Genomic DNA, 13349 nt, shown 5'->3' with positions numbered 1-13349 from the left:
CTGTAATCTGGAAACTAAACATGATATTTTGAGAATAAATAAAGATTTACATTCTGTCCTTTTAGCATAAATACATTAGAAAATAGCAATTAATTAAATTTCAAAAATATGTATATATGCCTGACCATTTAAGGATTAAACTCTTTCCTTTTGTACAGCAATTTGGTGACTAGGTTTTCAATGGTGCTATAAAAATAAGTTTTACTTCACTTACATGTTGAACAGTAGGTAGTGTTTTAACGGTTTTCTGCAGATTGCTAATTTGCACGGATTGCTTTAATTGTTAACTTGTATTTGTTTGACCCTGAAGCTGTGGATGATACTGAGCCACTCATTAAACTATGTCCTGTTGTATCTGTCCATCAGTATTAGTGTATTTTGTATGAATCTTTGCTGCAAACCAACTTTTGTAAGAGACAATAAAGACACTTCACACCCTGATATTACTCCAGTCCTGCCCTCCATTCTTTTAATCACACTTCAAACCCTCATAATTTTGTTTCCTCCTAAATTTTTTTGCTTCTATCTCTCCTGCAGGTCCTGACATATGCAGGATTGTGTAATCGGGGACCTTTACCTTGGTCATGAGGGAGTAGGTGGTGTCCATAACAGTCGCTGTCATCTCTGGGTGAGGCACCAGCTCCACCAGTTTGACAAAGTAAGGTGGGTTTACCTGCAGCATGTTCATAAAAAGCTGGTATGTCATTAAAGGTATTGGGCTTTTTTCAAATACCAGGTGAAACTGTAGTATCATCATAACATCATACCTAAACTGACATCTTGACATAACACCAGCAGGCAATATATCAACATCAAAACAGAGGCATCGATGGAGCAGAACAGGATGGTGCACTTAATGCACTGTAATGATGACTAATCCCTTTTAAGTTCGGTGGTGACCCGAACTGAACCTGTCATTTCAATTGTATTAATGGGTGGGTCATGACAAATGTTAGCACACTGAGTGCCAGAAAGCTCATGAAAAACAGACATGAACTTAAAAGTCACCCTATAGAACTTTTCTTTTGGTTGGCAGCTGAAACTGTTCAAAATGTTCCTGACAACCCCTTTGATACACGAGCGGAGCTAGATAAATACCAGAGTCATCTCGCAAATATTCAGGTCTGGCATAGTTCATATCCTTATTCCTTCTCTTCCTCTCCATATACAAATGAAATGAAAAGGGTTTGTTTTTGGCAGTCAATATGCCTCACTGCCGCTGTGATAAAGCTGTGACATCAGTGGCCATTGGTTAGTTTTCAGGGTCAGCAGATAAAGAGCTGAAGCATTTTCTAATACCCAAAAGTAAAACAAAAAAGGCACAATATAAATGTTTTTTAGAACTAAGAAGCTGATACAGATTGCATGTTTGTAGATATGAAACAAAAACGCTGACTGTGGTGAGGTGAGTCAGTGATGGATACTTCAGTCACAGGTTGACAATGGAAAAATAGGTTGTGGAAGAAACACTTTCCCACTCAGATTGACTGACAACCAAATACTTGGATAGAAACAGACAATTTGGCAGTTAGGTTGTGCACCAAGTATCCTTCTCGTGGCTACGACTAGATTTGTTCCGATACTGAAACCAGTCTCATAAATGCCTCAAACACTGGATTGGGTATTGGAAAGTATGCAAGTCTATGCACCAATCTGACACCACATAATTTATCAACAAGCTTTAAAGGGAAAGTTCATATTTTTTGAAGTGGGGCAGTATGATGAACTGATCTACTGTCAGTGTATTACGTACAATAGTCTGTAGTCTAATCAGTCTGCATACCCCCAGTTTAGAGAAGCAGGCTGGAGTCTGATATTAATCCTTAACAATTTACTGCTGTGGACAGAGTTCAGCAACAGACCATATTTTTGAAAGAAAAAATCTTTTGAAAGCTCTATTATATACATTTTATCTATCTATCTATCTATCTATCTATCTATCTATCTATCTATCTATCTATCTATCTATCTATCTATCTATCTAAAGTGTTTAAAAATCAAATGTAGTACCATATAGTTTGGTATGTGCAAAAAATGGCATTGTGCAATACGATGGTGGCAGTGTGCAATGTGTGTGTATGTGTCATGTGTGGTGTGTGTTCACAGCAGTAAGCGGGTTTACAGCTCTTTGAATGAAGACGTTTTCTGTCTGTTTATTTTGCTTTTTATTGTACTGTACCTTCTTTTAGAGGGGAGGGGGACAAATAGACAGTGTTTAGGGTGGGATGGGTCTTTTATGATTCAGCTGGTTTACTTTTCCAGTCGGTTAAAGTAAATTTCCTTTAGAGGTGGTAGCATTTTTTATCACTGAGCCGATTTCACCACCCCATTGCAACTTCAGCCTCTCCCCAGTGCAGCTGCGGTACCATGCTGTGCAGCAAATGCTGAGGAGACTCTCCATGGTGGCCTGGTGGGGGTAAACCAGTGACTGCTGAGGGAGCTGGGACTGTGTTAACCTCCTATGAAGGTACAGCCTCTGTTGGCCTTTTTCACCTGGAGAGAGATGTTTACAGACCATATGAGGTGTGAAGTGATGTAGACGTCCAGGAATCTGAAACTCTCCACCCACTCCACGTTGTTTCCTTGTATGCAGAGGGCTCTGAATTATCATCTCTTTGGATTTCATTGTTTTTTGGAGGCGGTTGTTATGGGAACTACACACAATCAGATGTTGAGTTTGTCCCTGTATGCTCATTGTCGTCTGTTTTACCATGGTGGTGTCGTCTGTGAGTTTGACAAAGGTGTTTTAGGGGTGATCGGGGGAACAGCAGTCCCTCCAGGATTTTGCGGGCTTTTGTCTGATTGTTGCGGCCTGAAAATTTTGCAATAGCTTTTCTGAAATATTGCGATGCAAGTTGTGTTATCAAAAGAGTTTGGATTTTTTTTTTAGAGTTATAAGCTCCTTTCACAGCTTCTTTGAGTAGCATCACTGATACAGATGCTTAGCTGAGAGAAAAGGTTATAAATGCACTTCATCCAACGTGTTGAGCCGTAATGTTACAGAAATGCCACCGAATAAATATAGCTGTGCAATTACAGTGGCACTTACCGTAGCATTGTATCACGTTTTTTTCCTACATGGTAACCTACAAGACATCAGTGATGCAGAATTTTAAATTTATTTTTTGGCATTTTTGCCTTTATTAGATAGGATAGGAGATTGCTAGTGTAAAAGGGGGAGAGAAAGGGGAAGACATGCAGCAAAGGGCCACAAGCCGGAATCGAATCCGCGGCCGCTGCGGTAAGGACACAGCCTTCATATACACTGGCTCTAAAGCCTCTATAAAGCCACAGGTAGAATCACTCATTGATAGTTACTATATATTTTAATCAGGATGATGTTTCTTGCATATAATGTGTTGTAATTGCTTCAAACCTCTATAATGTTACCACTTTGGGTTATGTTTGTATGTTCAGTTCTGCTTTGCGGAAGTCCATTTCACACTGCAGCTACAGGCTATTACATAGAGTAGATTAGCCTACTTGGAATTTGTCACAGATAATGTTCAGTCAGTTAAGATTTACTTCACCATTTGTGCAAGAACTACAGAAATTTACATGTCCCCTTTATTACAGGATAGTGTTAGTTTTTGATTATAATGTTTAAATCCACTGCACAGAGTTTAAGGTGCAGCTGTCATGCTAGATGTAACAGTGGTAAAATGAATCTGTTATGTTATATTAATTTGTGATTTTCCCCATGTTTCCTGTCTCGCTTTAATGGAGGTAAAAGTGTTGCTTTTAACTGTAACACTTTTAAAAAAATATTTTCGAAGGCAGAAGTAGGCAGCATGTGATCAGTCATTTTAAAGTGTCAAATGACGCGCTGTACTCGTCAATTGACTTTATTTAATGCACACAGAGCCTGAAGCATAAAGTCTAGATTAATGGAGACAGTTGACAACCACATCCTGTTAACTCAGACGGAGGGCTTCAGGGTTTGTTGAGCCAGCTTAGACAAAGAGAGTCTGGTTTTGTTGAACTTGCTTCGTGGTGTTGATGCAGTTTTATGGTATGTGCTTAAAGCACATACGTTTTTTTTCTTTTAGCAAATAATATATTTTCATAACTGTGACCCACAAAAACAACCAATCAGAGCCGAGGAGTGTCTACTGCAGCTGTCAATCGTGTCCATCACTGCTCGCGAACTGCAGTCAAACTATCAAACAGCACTGATCATGAATCAAGATTCTTTGGTTGCAATGCCTATTCCTCGCCTCAAATGTTTTCAGAAACATAATCTAGTGTACTGGTTAGCTGTAAAATGAGAAAGATTGTGATCCGACTGGTGGTGTTTTAGTTTTAACAAACAGACACTTAAGCTGTCGCACAAATGTAGTGGAGTAAGAAATACAATATTTGTTAGTGTATTATGCAGATGTAGACATATAATGCTACATAAAATGGAAATACTTTAGTAAAGTACCTAAAATTTGTACTAAAATAAAGTACTTGCATACTGTATTTAGTTGAATTCCACCCCTGCTGTTCACTACCTGCTGGTACCATGACTGCAGTATTACTAACCGGATGAGAGACGAGGCAGCGACTCCTGTTCTGTACTTTAGAGAAGATGCTGCTCGGTACCAGACAGGAACTGGAGCTACTCAGGATGACGTCTTTTCCCACAAGACGCTCGATGTCCTGGAAGACGTCCTGCTTGACTTCCAGCTTTTCAAATACACACTCCTGGAAAACATATAAATACAAGAGAGAGTGTAAATCACTTACACACAGAAAATGGGCCATGAAGTCATTGCGAAAAATGTACCACTGCCATGATTTCATTTTCTGTCACAAAGTAAGTAAGGATTTTCTCAGGCCAGAGTCTTTGTAATGTACAGTACAGTATGTTGAGGGTGTCTGCAGTGGTGTAATGTAACAAAGTAATAACTCTTCATAACAATACTTGAGTATTTTTGGGGTATCTGTACTTTAATTAAGTTTTCATATTTCTATAAATTTTCACTTTTACTCCGCTACATTTTCTAAATAAAACGTATACTTTTACTAAGCTTCTAAGAAAAAAGGGTAGGAATTAGGAGATTTCTTAAAATCCTTTATGTTGTTAAGAAGACCTTTTTTTTCAATGTAATTTACGCGCCATTTTTAATGTGGTGTAATGAAGAAGGAAAACTTAATAATTCTTAAAATTTGAACTGCTTGCTTTTTTCTTCTAATGTTTATTTTATTATTTATTTATTTATTTGCTGTTTATTTAAAAGGGACACAGCATATTAATTAACATCAGTATAAAATACAAATGTAAATAAGCTTGAGTTAGTAGGATTGCTAAATTACATCCGTAATCCAATGACAGGTAACAGACAATAGAAAGAAAGAAAGAAAGAAAGAAAGAAAGAAAGAAAGAAAGCAAGAAAGCAAGAAAGCAAGAAAGAGGGAAAAAAACAACAATACAACAATTTATACAGAGGACAAAAGTGCAGTAACAATAGTAGTAGTGATGGTAGTAGTAATGGAAGAACAATTATTATTATAAAAACACTTTTGATACTTAAGTACAGTAAATATCAGATACTTTTAGATTTTTACTCAAGTAATATTCTAATAGGTGACTTTAACTGTCACAGAAAGTCATTTTCTGGTAGGAAATCTACTTTTACTCAAGTGAGGCTTTAAGATACATCTACCATTGCATTTAAGGCGTGTCCAACTCCACTTTGCTACTTAAATGGTGCAAAATCTGGCGACAAAGTAAGGCACAAGGGAGAAATGGGTTGTATTTAATCCCTTAATTAATTGTTATGGGATTAATCATTAATGTTATGCCCCAAAACATGTGTTTGGGTGTAACATGAATTCAACTCAGTGTCATCCCACACTCTTTAAAAGTCAGGTGCGCCTGCACTGCTGCATTGCTATTTACACTGTGGATTTTGCAAACTGTAGAAGTGAGCAGTTTTCTGCTGAGAGTAATTTAGTCAGAGCATTAATGTCACTGCAGAAAATATCATGGGACATTATGTTACGTTATGAACTTAAAAGGGGAAGCAGAAGAAAAAATTTTAGGTGCAGTGTTTTTCTTCATAGGAAGTCAGACAACAGCTCTACAGCTCTGCTCTGCTCTGCTCTCTGCTATGTTCACATTTTACAGAATGTTGTTAATGTTTTCCTCATTAATAATGTATTATTTCCTCCACTGGCAACCTAGCCGTGTCTCCCTGTGTGTGAATGTACACGTATGAACAGTCAATGTAAGCTATATTAGTATTTAAATAACCCCCCCTTAGAATAGCAGGAAAATAATGTGTTTTTCTGACTTTAGACCAGGTTTTTTTGTCAGTGGCCTAATCTGCCATCATGAGCCTGACCACACCTCATTCTAACACCTACACTCTGAAGGGCCACAAGTGGGTCAAAGTAGTTACACAATTTTAGCACTGGCAGTTAAAATAACAACTGCGTCGATCCGAAACCAGCAATGAAAGTTACACTGTGCTGTGTACGGCTTTGTGTTGTGTGTGTAAGACAGGGACCCTGAAGTTCCTGCTCCCACTTTTCAAACTTTCCTTGAGAAAGTGTTAAAAATTATGCAGGCAAACACAATCTTCAAATTTAAACACTTCAGTCAACACAATAATAAAGACTTGGTATTTTGATTCTGGGTAAGCGTCAAACTTTGGTATTGAGCATATAAATGAAACCAAAACTATCAGTAGAGATAAATTCCTACGAAGATGAGTTGAGAAGATAATTTTGGGTGAGTCAGTCCTTAAATGTTGTAGCTTTGTTGTCAATCTTTCTTGGATTTTAGTAAAGATAAAAACTGTACATATCACAACAGTAAAATAAGCTTTGACTTTGGTTCGTGATGAACGGAAAACTACAAACTGTGACATGGAAATGTACTTTGACAATTATGTCGCAGGCCGCATTGTTCTCACACATTAAAAAACCTGATATAACCAGTTTGGGATTCTCAACCATCCATCAAATGCAGGTTAAACTTTTTTAACAACCCTTTCTGACTCTGCTGTATATTATTGAACTATCTGCCCTGGGAAAAGGAGTGGCTGTCACAAGTGATAGTCAAATGTTATAAGCTCTTTAAATGGTATTCATCAATTGTGTGGAACTGCAATAACTGGCTGGACGAGCAGAATACCTGCTGTATGCGTGCATAATAATGTAATGCTCCAATTATTAACAATGTGAGCTTTCATAATGTCTACAATGTATTATTCCCAGCTGCATTTTCACAGTCTTACTACTATATTACTGATTTTAGCTATTTTATATGTTAAATGTATTTTTAAAATTATGTCTTGATTTGAAGCAGATCATATCTCTTCTCCTTGAGCAGGGAAACAACACGTTTACCTGATCTGAAGCACCGTGTTTGTGTAGAAAAACACCTGTATGGAAACATTTAGATGATGGTGAGGAATGCAGGCAGTGGTGAAGTACTTATATGTAGAGTCTACGTACTGTCTGATAGTATGTTGTATACTGTTTCCTGAGTAAACCTGAAATGACTTAAATTTAAGCTTTGCGATAGCTTTGACTGGAGGCATTATGTTTTTGGGTGTCTATCTGTCTTCTCGTGAACATGATATCTCAAGAACGCCTTGAGGGAATTTCTTCAAATTTGGCACAAACATCCACTTTGAGTCAAGGAGGAACTGCTTAGAATTTGGTGGTCAAAGGTCAAGGCTACTGTGACCTTTTTTCTGTCTCATACTTGTAAACTTCACTTCTAATGATTGTCTTGAGAAAGGTTCCTCAAATTTAGCACAAATGACCACTTAGACAGAAGAACTCACTGATAAGAATTTGGTGGTGAAAAGTGAAAGGTCAAGGTCACTGTGACCTCATCTGTCTCATTCTTATGACCATGATATCTTATGAATACCTGGAGGGAATTTCTTTAAATTTGGCCCAAACGTCCACTTTGACTCAAGGATGAACAATTTGATTTTGGTGGTTAAAGGTCATGGTTACTGTGACCTTGTCTGTCTCATTCTCTTGAACATCTCAAGAAGACATTGTGGGAATTTTCTCAAATTTGATTTGATCTGATTGGATTCAAAAACTGAGGTGATTAGATGTGGTAGTGGAAGGTCAAAGGTCACTGTGGCCTCACACAATATGTTAGGTGTCCACCTTGAAACTGTGCTGATTGTTTAGATCTTCTGTGCTGACGAGGGAAGATGTGTGCGAAGAATTCATGTTTTCACAAACATGGATGTAAACTAACCCTAACCCTCTAACCCTAACCCAACTTGACTGGTTTTCTGAGGCATTTAACCACAAGGCGGTCATTCCAGTCATGATTTTAATATAATAATGATAAAACTATACAAGTTCTGGCTGAGTGATCTGAGCAAATAAATGACTGGGTGTGCCAAAATTTTCTTCAATTAAACAAAGACAAAATCGGGGTAATTGCTTTTGGAGCATAGGAGGAGCGATTAAAAGTCAGCGTTTTGCTTCACTCGGACATGTTATAAACTGCTGGCCAAGCCAGAGAACTTTGTGTAGACATGACGAGTCCAGCCCTGCTATTCTCTAGCTCTTTAATGGCATTTTTACTAGTATTTCAATGTTTTATAATGTTATTCTGTTTTAACTTTGTCTCGATGCTTTTAACATAGAGCACTTTAAATTGCCTTGTTGTAGAAATGTGCTATGCAAATAATAAACGTACCTTGCCTTGCAGCCTTTGTCAATTATACCCCAAAGCTATGGAACACACAACCTACAGATATCAGAGAAACCAGATGACCAAATATTTTTAAAGAAAACTAAATACATCCTTTAAATAGCTCTGAATTCACAAAAAAACTTACTTACATACTTTACACTGCTGCATCTCTTTTGAAATGTTGTATCTTAATGGATTTAAGGATATATGGTTTTATTATTTAATGATTTAAGGATTTTAAGATTCACTTTAGGATTAAATTTTTGTTTTAAGCTGTTTTTTGACATCCTTTTATATTGACCTTCTTGGCCTGTTTTATGTTCATTCCTTCTATTTTCAAGTGAATCACTCTGGGCTTATTATGTCCTTATTATAAAGCACTTTATGCTGCATTTCTTGTATTAAATGGGATATATAAATAAAGTTTATTATTGTTCTTCTTATTATAATTATTATAATAATAATAATTATTATTATTATTATATGTTCTGATATGTTCTGTAACAAATCTGACTGAGACAAATGTTCTGCGGGTGAAAACTGCATCAGATGGTGTCATACTATCAGGAAACGTGGAGCTGACTCACTGAACAGGAAAACTATTTGTTATTTCCCTGTTCCTAATAAGTCCTCTATTGTTCCTTTTCTGGATGAACTCAGTATAGAGTATTGATTTATTCTGGCCCTACCTGTCTTTCCTGTGCTCTGATCACGGCTGTGACATCAAGCACAACTGACTGCTTCAACAGTCAGGGCTGCATACGTGACATTTTTCCAGCTTAAGAGGAAACTTTCATTTTTATTTCAAGACACGAACATGACTGAGTTAAAGTGAACAAGTGTCCATTGTTCAGTGTGTGTTTTTATTTGTCATCATGAAAAGATGAGATGAGTGACTCTGTGTTAAAATGTCAAATTTCAACACCAGGGTGCCTCTTGTAATGAAAACTTCCACCTGAACCTTTGTCAAAGGAAAGCTCTACTTTTGTTAGTTTGTTGGTATAACAGACAGCTCAAGCCAGAGTTTCTCAGGTTTTAAATTCTCCTTTCATCGTGGAGGCATGCAAAAACAAAATTTCCCTCTTGAATTCAACATTTGTTATACTAATGCTAATTTTGTAGGTGAAGTATTTCTTTAATCTATGATAAACAACAAAGTCAGTCACAATGACCACACCCAACAGTTGTGTTATGACATGTAGCATGCTGTCATTATTGTGTTAAACATAACTGTCTGAAACATTAGATGTTGCTTCGGTTTACACAGCATAAAATCCACAAAGAAGGAAACAGTCTAAACTTTGCAAAATGCCCAAACTCAGCTTAGATGTATTTTAGGGTTTATTCAAAATGTACTCTGTGGTATCATAGAATATGTCAGTATTAACCAATGATGCTGAGCCCCTGTGAGGGCAGTCAGTGTAATTTTGAAAATACCAGAACATACAGTACTGAGATCACTATAATCAATCCATAGTTTGATTTATGGTGCATGACTGAATGTATGTCATCTGTGAATTAACCAATAAATGACCCAACAGTATAGAGCTTCCACTGCTGCTCACACCACACAAACATTTGGTGGAAAAAGTACTCAGATTTTTTACTTACGATGCTAAAAATAGTCTATTACAAGTAAAATCCTGAATTCAAAAAGTAAATGTACTTAAGTATTATCAGCAAAATGTATTTAGAGTATCAAAAATAAACACACTCACTACGCAGAATAGCTGCTTTTTAAGTATCATAGCACAGATAGTTATTATAGAATTATCTATTGTTCTGTTTTTATTACTAAGAAATACATGCATAGGTATTTCAGTGTTGTGTCAATGTGGAACAAATTTTAGACACTTTGTATACTTATAGGCAGACGATATAAGGCTGTCTGAGTCAGTGTCCTTGTTTCCTGTCTCCTAAAAACAAACTTTTATCAGAAAGAATATTGATCTTTTAGTGACATTTAATTTCATTTTAATTTGTTTCATTTGATCTTTGTTTTTCTGTGTTTAGTTTTATTGTAAAGTACTTTGTAACTATTTATTATTATTATTATTATTATTAGTGGTATTGTAAGGCATCAAATTGAATAAATAGAAGGTGATTGAGGTGTTTTTAAATGTAAAAATTAACTAAAGCTGTAAAATAAAAGAAGTAATACAGTACAGTAATGCCATATCAAATGTGAAGTAGAAATATAAAGTAGTAGACAATGAAAACACACAGGTAAAGTTCTAATACCTAAAGACTGTACATAAATATAGTACTCGAGTAATTGTACTTAGTTAGGTTCCACCACTGGAAAATACCCACAGTGCAGTGATGGGAAACACCAGCTTTCAGTAAGATTTTGATGGACAAACAAGTGAATGATAAAAACAAACAAATCAGCAGAGACCAATCTGTCTTGATTTTAGCACTGTGTGGACAGCGTGTGCTGGTGATAGTGGTCGTCTCTTGTGTCACCTGAACAAAGAAGGCTCCCTCCAGCGCCTGAGCCAGGTCATCGTAGCTGCTGACCAGGGCGAGCTGCTGCGCGGCGCTCAGCTTTCCTCTCAGCATGTGGGCTTCCTCCAGCTCCTCCATCTGCTTCCTGAGCCAACAGAGTGAAAGCAGGCAGTTAACACTCACTAAAAACACTTATGACAAATGACTATGCACGTAACAAATAGTCCCCTATGACTTTTAACAATACTCTCTTAAAATCTAATGATTTACCACCAAAATGTAGCACATTTGAAAGGTAAAAGCATTTTCTAAATTATTTTAACAGATTGAGTAGATGAAACCTGGAGCAACATCACTTTTCTTGTGCTGCAAAAACCCTGAGCAAAGCGTGCAATTTCTTTTAAAAACACTGGGAAAAGGGCAATGAGCAACTTGTTAAGAAATATTCCTCAAATTGCAAGAAAGTATTAGATTTAAAAAAAAAAAAAAAACAATTTAAAAGAGCTTAGGAAAGCTATGTAATTGTTATAATTTCATATTTAAAATTTGTTTACAAAATTATTTTAATCTTTGAATACTTTTTTTTAGGTCATTTCCTTGTTTTTCTTTAAGATAGCACTCAGCTTGTGGTGTTAAAAGCACTACAAATAATTTGTAAAACTCAGCAGCATGTCTCTTCAGAAATCACGACTCTGTTACTCAAGATAATCCACATATCTTGTTGAGGGCTTCTACAGTATCAAAAATGGATGTGGCTATCTTGATATCACTCATTGGTTTGTGGACTTCCATTTTGGAGCGAAGTTTGAAATTTCAGCCATTCAGCCGTAGAGGTGCGAGGAGCGGATCTGACTCAGACCGTCAGGCCTGTCACTCAAAGCAGCCGCACTTAATTACAGTGACTTTAAGCCTTTATAAAATGAAAACAGGTGAGTTAAATTACAAAAAAAAAACCTCCCCCACACAGAAGTTATGAACAAGGCATTTTGCTATAGAGACCAAAGATTAGTTTTTTGTACCAGGCTGTAAACATGTTTAATTTCTGCTGTGAATTTGGGCATTTTAACATGGGGGTCTGACTCACTTTTGGGGACAGCCTCAAGTGGCCTTTAGACTGGAACTGCAGTTTTTGGAGCATGCTGGCTTTATATTTAAGCCCGAATGTTGCAGCTTGGTTGTGAGCAATATGATGTTGCAACTTTTGTCTTTCTACCAAATTACACCCGCCAACCGTATCACTGCTCAAAAGGAGACGTGCATCTACTGCTAGCTCACCATGCACCACCGAGCTAGCTAATGTTGCAGCAATTAAAATTAAAGTCTTGCGCCGTCACAAGCACAAGCCTGTTGTCCATAAGTAGATGCACGCTTGCCTCTTGCGAGGTGATACAGTTGGCGAGTGTAGCTCAGTAGAAAAAAAATCGGTTCCTACATCAAACTGCTCACAACAAGGTCTGTGTATTACCTTTTATAACTGGGTGATGATTTTTGGAAAGACATATTTTTTCAAGACTTTGAGCTCCACGAACCGAGTGCCGTCTAGTTCCAATATACTGGAGTGTTTGTGGGCAGATGACTGAATGCTGTCAGGCTGGTTTACCAGCCAAAATAGGAACCAAAATTAATCAGCTGGCACTCATGTTAGCACAGCAGCAGCTTTTGTTTAGCTGATTAGATGAGTCAGCAACATACCTGTCATACATCAATTTATGCATCATAATAAATTTGTTGTAAATAACACATGAGTCATAACACAAAAACACAGCTTATAATTGGAGACACTTCTAACAGGTTGTTCGGCTAGAAATCAAACACAAAAGGAGACTGAAAGTACAATGACACCATCTGCTGTTCATACAGGCAACTGAATCTCCAACAGGCTGAACAGTGAGAGTAAAAGCACCACAGATTAGATATTTACAATACAAGATAATCTTTAGACAAAGTTTGGGTTTGTGTCACAGGGCCAGAGAAAACCAATAAACACTGAAACATCTATCAGCGGATTCATCAGATAGTTGAACAATTGAAAACATACTGGCAACAAATTTAATATTAAATTAATATTTTTAGTCACTAGTTAAGGTTCAGAAATGTGATGATTTGCTGCTTTTCTTTGTTTTATATCCCTAAAAATTTAACATTTGTTTAGTTTTGCACTGTTGAAATAAATTAATAAATAAATAAATAATAAAATAAATAATAAATTACAGGGGAAAAAAATAAAACAATCCTT

General features: G+C 36.7%; 1 protein-coding gene across 1 annotated transcript in view; it reads left to right on the top strand.

Moving 5' to 3' along the window:
• Positions 1-13349, top strand: part of ift88 (intraflagellar transport 88 homolog) — a 91401-nt gene that overhangs the window by 48456 nt on the left and 29596 nt on the right. The window contains exon 4 of the mRNA XM_088083593.1: positions 538-663. Within this exon, the coding sequence (XP_087939719.1) occupies positions 548-663 (116 nt within the window). The 5' untranslated portion in view covers positions 538-547. The remainder of the gene's footprint in view (positions 1-537; positions 664-13349) is intronic.

This window comes from Plectropomus leopardus, chromosome 10, assembly GCF_026936395.1.
Source record: "Plectropomus leopardus strain MGB_pleo_1.0 chromosome 10, ASM2693639v1, whole genome shotgun sequence".
Taxonomy (NCBI): Eukaryota; Metazoa; Chordata; class Actinopteri; order Perciformes; family Serranidae; genus Plectropomus; species Plectropomus leopardus.
Note: the sequence above shows the minus strand (reverse complement) of the source record. Positions and strands in the feature narration are given on the sequence as shown.